Here is an 11237-nt window from a genome sequence, read left to right as displayed (position 1 = left end):
ATGGGCGGCGCCAGCTTCGGCGAGACGATCAGCCTCGTGTTCCGCATCCTGACGGTGGGCCTGTCGCTGGCGTCGGCGATCATGACGGCCACCTCGACGCAGTCCATGTACCGGGACGACGGCATCCCCGCGGCCACCGTCTCCTACAGCGACTACCACTCCTTGAGGTGAGTCCGTAAGAACGCCTCCTCGGTCCTCGGTTGCTGTACCTCCATTATTGTTGCCCGCTTCTCGCGCTACGTGCACGGTCGCCCCGTAGAGGCTCGCTGAACCGGCGGTCGGCGCGGTATGCAGGTACGCGGCGCTCGCCAACCTGCTGTCGGCGGTGCTGCAGGGCGTTACGATCTGCCTGGAGGCGACGAGGAATCGTAATGCGGCCCGGATCGTCGAGCTCATCGACAACCTCGTGCAGGCTCTCACGTCGACGTCGGCGGCGCTGCTGCTCGCCGTCGACGACATCACCTCCTGCGGCGGGCCGCCCCGCCGCCGCGGGCCGCGGGGGCAGCGCAACCGCGGCGGCATCTGCGGCCAGGCCGGCGCGTTCTGCCGGCGGGTCAGCTTGTCGTCAGTGTTGTCCATCGCCGCGGTCGTGTCCGTCTCCGTCTCCGTGTACACCAGGCACGTCCCGGTGGTCGTCACGCAGGCGCCGCCGCCCCCTCCGCTGGGACCGCCGCCGCCTCCGCCGCTGCGACCGCCGCCGCCTCCGCTGCCCCCTCCTCCTCCGCCGCTGCGACCGCCGCCACCCCCTCCGCTTCGACCGCCGCCCCCTCCGCCGCTGCGACCGCCTCCGCCCCCTCCGCTTCGACCGCCGCCGCCTCCTCCATGTCCGCTTCGACCGCCGCCGCCTCCGCCCCGTCCGCTTCGACCGCCGCCGCCTCCGCCCCGTCCGCTTCGACCGCCGCCGCCTCCGCCCCGTCCGCTTCGACCACCGCCGCCTCCGCCCCGTCCGCTTCGACCGCCGCCGCCTCCTCCACGTCCGCTTCGACCGCCGCCGCCTCCGCCCCGTCCGCTTCGACCGCCGCCGCCTCCACCGCTGCGACCGCCGCCGCCTCCGCCTCCGCCGCTTCGACCGCCGCCGCCGCCGAACAATGATTGCTGCACAGAGGATATTACGCGGTGCCTGTTATACGTTTTAATCTTATGCGCTTGGATCTGTTTCTTTGGTCGCCGCCGCCTCCGGGGCTGTTAGACGTTTTAATCTTATGCGCTTGTATCTGTTTCTTTGCTTTCACGTTGTAATCCTATATGCATGGCTGGTTCATGCATGCCGCGCATGCAGGGGGCCACACCCTGGCTAGTTAGCTCTTTATATTGGAATGGAAAAACTGGAAATCGCAGCCTGTTCCGAGCAGAAAAAAATAGTGTTTTGCACTGTGTTCGTCGGTCTCTAGTTCGCGTGCGTGACTGTGGCACCATTTGAGTAGAATGTGGTTTTGGAGTTTTTGCTAGTTGAGAAAGTGGTTGTGGTTGTTGAATTTTAGTTGTTAATTTTTACAATAAATTTTTAGTTTTTTAGCATAAAAAGGTAGAAAAGCTTTTCTCAGCTTTTAAGTTCATCTCAGTTGCAGTCGCTTTCTCAATTAGCTAAAAAGCATCAGAAGCTGTAAAAAAAACCAACCATTTACATAACTTTTGATTTTTTTGAAAAAAACTTTTAAAAAAGTCTATTCAAACGGGGTTCTCTGAAGCCGACATCTCCAATGGCCGCCGTGGTGCCGGTGCCCGAGGCTGACAATCCCGTGCAGCTGCGAGGGCCCCGAGCTGTGCGGCGTCTTCTCCTAGCTAGCTTGACCGAGCCATGCCATGGCAACGATGATGCGCGGATCGATTGCGTATTTGAAAGTGCATCTAGCCTCTATGTGTGATTTTGGTAATTAATAATAATACCTATGGACTAACAATGGTGTTGAGTTTGTTAGTAGGTTGTTCCATAGGTGATGCATGGATGAGAGATATGCATAAGCTCTAGGTAAATGGGGAGATTGAAAATGCATGGAGATGAATGAGCTCTAGGTGATGCTCGGGTAAGTGATGACAATGCCTATGGACTAACAATCATATTGAGAATTGCTATTAGGTTATTGAAAGTGTATCTAGGCCCCCTAAGTGGATTTTGGCTTATTGATAACAAAACGATTAAGAATCTAATATGTTTATCTAATTCATGAACAGGTCTTAGTCTAAATTGAGAAGACTTATGACGGTTGACGCCCCTCGAAAACAAAAGAGAAGCAATGAGGAGTACTCAATAGGATTTAATTTTTTTTTATCTTTGAAATTGAGTCTAAGGTAGCCGTTCTATTAAGAGGGTTGCATTTGATTGCTGGTATAGTGTCTCAATGCTCAAGATAACCTTTAGAACCAATAAGTTGAGAGACACACTCACCCACGGACACTGGAAAGTTACACAGAAGTTTACTGGGCCCGGAGTCTCCGGTGTTCACCGGATACTCCGGTCCTCAGTATTTAGGCCGGAGTCTCCGAGACAGACTCCGCCATAAGAGGCTCGGTTCCGAATTTCTATTTGTCCAGAGTCTCCGGTGTTCACCGGATACTCCGGTGTCGGTGAGTTTTTAGGACGGAGTCTCCGAGGGAGACTCCGCCAGAGGTCGCTCGGTTAAGCATTATTTTTGTTGGAAAAAGACCGGAGTCTCCGGTGTTCACCGGATACTCCGGTACCTGGAGAAGCCGGAGGGTCCGGCAAGTCTCCGGACTTTATCTGTGTGGTAGCCCTGTCAAGACCGGAGACTCCGATGTTCACCGGAGACTCCGGCAACTTAACAGAACTGTAACAGCTAGTTCTGACACAGTTCTGTGACCGTTCTGACGCCGTTTTGGATTTTAGACCAGAGACTCCGGTGTTCACCGGATACTCCAGGTTAGGTGTGTCAGAACAGTAACAACTAGTTTTTGAGAGTGAACTATATATACTTCCACACCCCTAAGCATTAATGGCTTGCTGTTGCTGCTAAGCTCCACACTCATAAAGCCTTCCAAGAGCATTTAAAGTCCCTCCAAACATCTCTAGTGCTTAGTTTTGCAAAAATTTAGTGAGATTGTGTTTGGAGTGAAGTTGAGACACTTGAGCATTGAGTTCTTCATCAAGCATTCGCTGTGATAATTTCTCTTGGAGCCTTGTGCTCCTAGACGCCAAGGCGTCGCCCGTAGAGCACCCAATCTTTGTGGAGTGTCACGGGAAGTTTGTAATCGACATCAACTTGAGTAAGGAAATTCTAGCTTGATTTTTGTTGTCGCTAGAAGAGGATAGGGTTGGAAAAGATCCAGCTCTTTGTGAGCTCCTCAACGGAGATATAGGTACTTCTTTGTGAGGTGGTCGAACTCCGAGATAATTCCTTGTATCTTCATTTGTGCAATTTATTTAATCGTGTAGCTTTGAGATTTTTCATACAATTCGTCTTAGTGATCATCTTGCTAGTGTCTATTGTTGTTTAAGCTTTATGCTGTTAAGTAGATTTAGTATCACCTTTTAGACTCTAGTTGTTCTCGTTAATTCTTAGTTGTTCTCGAGATCCTATATAGATCGGAGACTCCGGACTAGACAGGATACTCCGGACAGACTGGAGTATCCGACCTTCACCGGAGTATCCGACATCTGTTTAATCCGCTGATTAGTTTTAATTTTCAGAAAAACCTATTCACCCCCCTCTAGTCACTTTTAAGTACATTCAATTGGTATCAGAGCCTAACCTCCTACAAGGCTTCACTGCTTGGAGGAAATCATTATGTCGACATCCGGAAGCCTGATGGGTTTAAAAGATGATCCGTCGAAGAATGATGATGGTAATGGTAAGGGAAAGGGAAGTGAAGTTCCTTTCAATTATGATCAATTAAATTCTTCGAGTAACTATATCTCCGTGCCTTCCGGGCGTGCACCATTCTTCGATGGTACACATTATGCCGCCTGGAGGCACAAAATGAAAATGCATTTAATCTCTCTTCATCCAAGTATTTGGAAGATTGTTTGCACATGCTTTGACTTGCCGGATAAAGATCAAGAGCTCACGTCAAGTAAAGAACAAAATATGCACCGCAATGTTCAAGCTACAAGTGTATTGCTTAGTGCCTTGAGTCCGGAAGAATTCAATAAAGTGGATGGACTCGAGGAGGCTAAGCAAATTTGGGACACTCTCCAAGTTGCTCATGAAGGGACAACAAGCGTGAGAGAATCCAAGATAGAGCTATTTGAGGGCAAGCTAGGAAGATTTGTGATGGAAGATCATGAAACTCCTCAAGCTATGTATGATCGAATGATGGTGCTTGTAAACAAGTTAAGAGGATTTGGGAGTGAGGACATTAATGATCACAAAGTGGTGAAGAGATTGCTTAGAGTATTTGCTCCTAGAAATCTCACTTTGGTGACACTCCTCCGAGAGAGAAGAGACTACAAAAGGCTTACACCAAGCGATGTGCTTGGAAGGATACTTGCTCATGAGCTCATGGAAAAAGAAGCAAATGAAGTAAAGATTCATGCCAAACAAAGCTCAACCTTCAAGAACAAGGAGGTTGCATTCAAGACAAGCAAAAGCAAACAAACTCAAGAATCAAGTACAAGTGAAGAGGAAAGCTCCGAAGATGAAGAGATGGCTTTCTTTGTGAAAAGATTCAAGAAGTTCATGAGAAAGGGAGACTACTCCAAATACAAGAGAGACATATCCAAGAAGAGAACATAAAGAAGGGCATGCTATAAATGTGGCGAAGTTGGTCACTTCATAGCCGATTGTCCGAATAAGAAGAAAGGAAAGGACAAGGAAGACAATAAAATCAAGCCATACAAGAAGGACAAAAACAAGATCCACAAGAAGAAGTATTCGGGTCAAGCACACATTGGAGAAGAGTGGGATTCAAATTCCGACTCTGACTCCGATGATGAAGGGGTCACCACCATTGCCATCCGCGAGTCAACACCAAGAAAATCACTCTTAATGAGTGATGCTCATAAGAAGAAGAAGAAGCTCAATAAGATTAGCAATAAGCTTGAAGGCTAAGTTACTTGTGGAGATCAAGTAACTAAAGGTATGACTTATCATTTAGATTTTATGGACTAACCCATGTGCTTTGTGCTTAAGAGTGAGTTGAGGTTAGGATCCATAAGAAGGCATAAGTTGAATTGAAATCATATATGCCAAGAGTGAAGAACAAGAGTGGACTCCATTTATGATAAAATGAATTCCTTGAAGATGTCGAATACAAAGTGGTTTTCTATAGCAAGACGGTGAAGGGCAAGCAAGATTCGGCTGCGATGGACCATCCGTGGTGAAGGGCAAGCAAATGGCTTGGCGCCGAAGGACCAAGACGGTGGTGAAGAGCGAGTGAAGGCTTTGCGCCAATAGACCGTGCGAGGCTATGGGAAGCTATGGATGATTTACATCAATCATATGAAGAATCAAGAAGAGATGGAGTGAAGAATATATGAAAGTTGGCAACCCTCAAGGTTTGAAAGAAAGAAGCGGTAAAAAGTTTTCAAATGCTCAAAGTAGTTCAAACAAGTTTTATCTTTGAATTTGAGTATAGGTATATCGTACTATTAAGAGGGATGCAACGTGAGCTAATTGTCGTGTCTCAGTGCTCAAGAGTTTCTAACCAAACCCATATGAGAGTTTCCTTTTAGAAATCCCGGTGTGGAAAGTGTGGAAGTGTTTAAATTGGGTTTCAGAGTGTTCCTAATTTGATCTCATGTGTTTTAGGTCATGAATTCAGTTGGGATGTGTAGCCCTCTGAATAAGCTTTCCATAGAGTCTAAAATCGTCAAAATCGGACTCCGGGATCAAAAGTTATCGCCGTTTTTCAGAGGTCAGCTGTGCTGAACCCGGATACTCAGGGGTAGGCCGGATACTCTGGGTTGTCCGGAGTCTCCGGGTGAGACTCCGCTAGAGAGTCTCGGTTTGGACTATTTTAGTTGATTTGGATACTCCGGTGTACCCCGGAGACTCCGGGTAAGACCAGAAAAGTTGAATAACGGCTAGTTTTTTGAAGTGGGCTATTTATAGCTCCTCACCCCCCATCCTTTGTGCTCAGGCAAGGGGCACGAAAGAACATATTTCTAGAGCCAAAAGAACCTCTCCCACTCAATTCTAGTGTGTGATTTGAGAAGAAAAGTGAGTTGGGTTGAGAGATTGGAAGATTGAGTGCAAGTGAGCCAAATCCAATCTTGAGCACTCGAGTTCATCGGCAAGAAGTTCGATTGCATTTGTTACTCTTGGAGGTGAAGCCTCCTAGCCGGCTAGGTGTTGCCCCGTGAGCTCCCGTGCGTGTGGTGAGCCGCGGAAAAGTTTGTGAAGGTCGATCTCGCCTTCGAAAGGGAAGAGATAAAGCTAGTGGATCAAGGAAAGTGGTTGAAAGAGATCCGGCTCGTTGGAGCTTCCTCAACGGAGACGTAGGATTCACAGTGGTGAATCCGAACTTCGGGAAATAAATTTTGTGTCTTCTCTTTTGTTCCTCTACTTTTGAGTTATTACTCAATCTTTGTGCATATTTCTCGATCTATTTGTTTGTGTGTATTTGAGTATAGGTTCTCCGTAAATCTACTTGGATCATCTCTGGGAACACACGATATCACTTGGTTTGAGCTAGAACTCTCTACCCATCCTTTATATTCAGTTTCGGGCTCAGTTCTGTACAGAACCTAGAGAATCCGGACTTTACCGGAGATTCCGGACCTATACAACCCGGAGTATCCGGGGTAGTCCGTGTGAGCAGTATTTTCAGTTGTGTGAACAGTATTTTCAGACTGGTGAACAGTAGGCCTCTGAATAAGCTTTACCGGAGGTTCAGACGTGTGAACAGTATTTTCAGCCTTTTTTAATTTAAGTTTTATTGCATATCTCTCGCTAGATTAGAGTAATTCTTGTAACTTTAGGATTGTAACTTTCACGTTTATTTAGGGTGATTGTGCACTAGTTGAGTCTAGCATATTTAGGTTTTTCACTTGTGAAAAATCCGTTAATTTATACTCCACTGCAAGTTTAGACCAATAGTAAAAGGGGATGAATTTTTTGTAAAAACGTATATTCACCCCTCTAGGTGACATCATTGTCCTTTCAATTAGTATCAGAGCTAAGTTTCTGTTTTCAAACTTTACCGTCCAGAGAGTAAAAATATCAATTAGCGAATTAGTGCATATAGAATTACTCCTATTAGATGGTTCTAATGTAGCGTTCCTCCGTGCAGCACTCCCTCGCACGCAGCAGCAACTTCTCCCTGGACGCCGGTGCTGCAGAAGTTGCCTCAAACCGGAAGCCTATTGGTGCTCTCCGGCCGGACTCGCAGCCTCGCTGTGCTCCTGCAGCCTTTCTGTCTCCTCGATGCTCTCTTTTGTTCAGCCTTTCGGTGCCTTTCAGGCTCAGTTCTATACAGAACCTAAAGAATCCGGACTTTACCGGAGATTCCGGACCTATACAACCCGGAGTATCCGGGGTAGTCCGTGTGAGCAGTATTTTCAGCCGTGTGAACAGTATTTTCAGCCTTTTTCAATTTAAGTTTTATTGCATATCTCTCGCTAGATTAGAGTAATTCTTGTCACTTTAGAATTGTAACTTTCACGCTTATTTATGATGATTGTGCACTAGTTGAGTCTAGCATATTTAGGTTTTTCACTTGTGAAAAATCCGTTAATTTATACTCCACTGCAAGTTTAGACCAATAGTAAAAGGGGATGAATTTTTTGTAAAAACGCATATTCACCATCTCTAGGTGACATCATTATCTTTTCAATTGGTATCAGAACCAAGTTTCTCTTTTCAAACTTTACTGTCCAGAGAGTAAAGATATCAACTAGTGAATTAGTGTATATAAATGTAGCGCTCCTCCGTGCAGCACTCCCTCGCACGCAGCAGCAGCTTCTCCCCGGACGCCGGTGCTGCAGAAGCTGCCTAAAACCGGCAGCCTCGCTGTGCTCCTGCAGCCTTTCTGTCTCCTCGGTGCTCTCTTTTGTTCAGCCTTTCGGTGCTTTCTTCTCTCTGTCTGTCCCCTTCTGTCGTACTGCTCATCTCCTATTTATAGAGCAAGGAGCGGCAGGGAGCAGTTCCTTGCAATCGATCAGCGGTTGGTGCAAGACGTGTGTATTCCTTCCTGACTGGACGCTCACAAACGAATTAACCTCCTATGGCTGAGTTTTTTTTGAGGCCCCGGTGATGGAAGTTCCTGGATGCATTAACTGCCTGCTAGGTGGCCTACATGATTATTTTCTCATCTCACGTAATTAAGGAAATATCTAATCCTTTTTCAGTTTGCACGCAATCCTGCGTCCGCCAGTTCCTTGGCGATGTGGCCTTCAGTTTTGACCGGCATCAACCAACACGTCTTGATTTGGAACCGGCTCCTCTGACTTAGAGAACAAAGTCATGGGGTTACACTAAACATGATTTTGATCCGCTGCGAACTGATGGATTGAAAAGGAACGGTCAAGATCTAACGTTATTGGATTGCTGCGGGAATGTGCTGCCGTGCATGTCTTTGGCTGACCAGTGGGCCACCTCATCGGTGGACCTAAATTACATAATTATGCCAGCATATAATCTCTTCTATCCTGCATGCAGCCACTGGATCCTCATGCGAGCAAGTACCGGTTCATCGGCGACGTGATGCTTTTCGTTCACTTGAGCACTTGGTCATGCACTTTGGACTACATATGGCTGACGTGTGGGCCATATTAGTTAGTTATTCGAAAGATAACTTGGTTAATTAGTTATTGGGGAGAGTAATTAGGGGATATAAGCCCTTTTTCGATTATTGGCATGTGCCCGTTCCTCACGACATTAGAGTGGATTAGCTACTCACTTCTCATCTGATTCCAATTTCCTTTCTTTCCTTGTTTTCTTTTCACTTGATCGACATATACGTCACATATATATATTTCGTCATTTGAATCGATTAATTAATTGATTAGACAAAGAAATATTTTATTCATGTACACATCCATATGTACACAGTGATTAGCCGATAGGCCATGTAGTTTTTTTGGAACGTGCCGTATTCACATGTAGCCGCTATATACGGGCGTATGCATGTTTTGACGACCATATATACATAATTTTTCTTTCTTAGTTTGACACACCCATAATATTCTTTTGGGGCACCTATATTTTACGGATGATGATAGATTATATATATTAATCTCCCTTCTTTTCATGGCATAATTATTTTGAACTGTCAATTTCGTTCATATTCAAATGGATTTTAGCCATCAATACTATTTTATTAAATATTGCATATATTTAAATCTAAGCTAAAATCCATGTCAACAGATGCCCCCTCGAGGTCCGGATGCGGAAAATATTTGTTGACGGATCCGGAGCTCGAAACTTTTAGCTATCTGGATATATTTTATCCATGCCATTTTTTTATGCTTGTAAATGGGTTCTTTGACCATTCACTGTTGGACGTGCATGTATATATATAGCCTACTGCTGTATTCTTTTGTTTATGTCTTTCGATTCATCTGAGCTGGGAGAAATGTAGATGTCAAGATTTGCATGGTGCCATGCTTAGTAGGGACTCGTTTCCACTGAAACAACTTTTGTGAGCTAATGCAGAAAGGAAATATGATCCTTTTTTATGTGACAATTTATTCAAGAGGTACTAAAATATTTCCATGTTTACTAATTTGTACGAGGCTGTTATACTCATGTAAGTTTAGAGTAGTGTCATTGTAAGGCATTATTATATTACCGAAAGCTAACATTCTTTTACGTGAAGGCTATGGTCCATATTACCATATATATATTTTTTGTGTGAAGCTATTAGTTTATACTCATACAGCTTTGGAGTATTTTGGTTTGCATATTTTTTTTTTTTTTTACATGAGGCTAGCAGTTTACACTCTTATAGCCTTGGAGTTTTTTTTTAGTTTGAATATTTCTTTTACACAAGGCTAGCAGTTTATACTCTTATAGCCTTTGAGTATTTTGATTTGAATATTTCTTTTACCTGCGGCTACCAGTTTATACTCTTCTAGCTTTGGAGTATTTTGGTTTGCATATAATATTTTTTTTACATGAGGCTAGCAGTTTATACTCTTACAGCCTTGGAGTTTTCTTTAGTTTGAATATTTTTTCTTTTTTTTATTGCTCACAGTTTAGGCTCATGAAGCGATGGAGCGTGATTTTTTTTTTGTTTAATTGCTTGCAGTTTAAGCTCATGAAGCAATGGAACATTTTTTTTGTCGCTTGCAGTTTAGGCTCACGAAGTGATGGAGCATAATTTTTTTCTTAGACGCTAAGCGCTGAAGCATGTCTTGAGTTTTTTTTTTTGTTTGGTCGCTTGCAGTTTAGGCTCATGAAGCAATAGAACAAGATGATTTTCTCTTTTTTTTTGTTGCTTACAGTTTAAGCTCGTGAAGCGTTGGAGTGTAATGTTTTTTTGGGTCGTTCATAATTTAGGATCATGAAATAATGAAGATAGATTATATATATTATTTTTTGGTCGCTTGCAGTTTAGGCTCATGAAGCGATGAAACATAATATACATTTTTTTTGGCTTACAGTTTAAGCCCATGAAGCGATGGAGCATAATATTTTTTTGGTTGTTCATAATTTAGGATCATGAAACAATGAAAAGAGATTATATATATATTTTTTGGTCGCTTTCAATTTAGGCTCATGAAGCGATGGAGCCAAATGGTCTATTCTTATTTTTTTTTGTCGCTTATAGTTTATGCTCAAGAAGCGATGTAGCATAATATTTTTTTTGACTTACAGTTTAGACTCGTAAAGCGTTGGAGCGTAATATATTTTTTGAGATGTGTTATGGTGCTTGGAAGGAACCTAGGGGTACCACAATTAAAGAACCAGCAGACGTTGATTAACTGGGGGTTATTTTAGGGACAAACTTTTTATTATTGCCAAGATCGTCCGCTCCACGTTCCTGTTTGGTCATTTCCTTGCCGTCATTGCCTCATCGTCCCTGCAGTCTGCACCTGATGTCCTGGTCATGGAGCTGTTGGGTTAATTTTGTTGTTTACGTGTTTGTGTGAGTTGTAGTCGGTCTTTATGTATGTAGGAGAGTAGGTCAGCACATGCATGCGTAAATTAGTTTGGTTAGAGAAGGCCATGATCTGCATGTAAGTGGTTGCATGCATGTGCACGTTGGCTTGGATGTGTGGCCGAGTCAAGTGAAGTGGGGAGTCATGGCGTGAAGAGTGGATCAGATAGCTCACTGCATGCTGTGTTGGTCAATGGTGCTCTGCATGCTGGTGGTTGTGACTTGCATGCAGAGAGATG

At 44.6% G+C, this 11237-nt stretch overlaps 1 protein-coding gene across 1 annotated transcript; it reads left to right on the top strand.

The window, feature by feature from the left end:
• On the top strand, positions 1–10965 carry LOC133904564 (CASP-like protein 1U1). Its single transcript, XM_062346049.1, has 3 exons — positions 1–167; positions 295–618; positions 10839–10965. Exons 1-3 carry the CDS (start codon positions 1–3, stop codon positions 10963–10965), a joined length of 618 nt encoding a protein of 205 aa, XP_062202033.1.
• Positions 10966–11237: the final 272 nt, after the last annotated feature.

Source organism: Phragmites australis, chromosome 22 (assembly GCF_958298935.1).
Source record: "Phragmites australis chromosome 22, lpPhrAust1.1, whole genome shotgun sequence".
Classification (NCBI taxonomy): domain Eukaryota; kingdom Viridiplantae; phylum Streptophyta; class Magnoliopsida; order Poales; family Poaceae; genus Phragmites; species Phragmites australis.
Note: the sequence above shows the minus strand (reverse complement) of the source record. Positions and strands in the feature narration are given on the sequence as shown.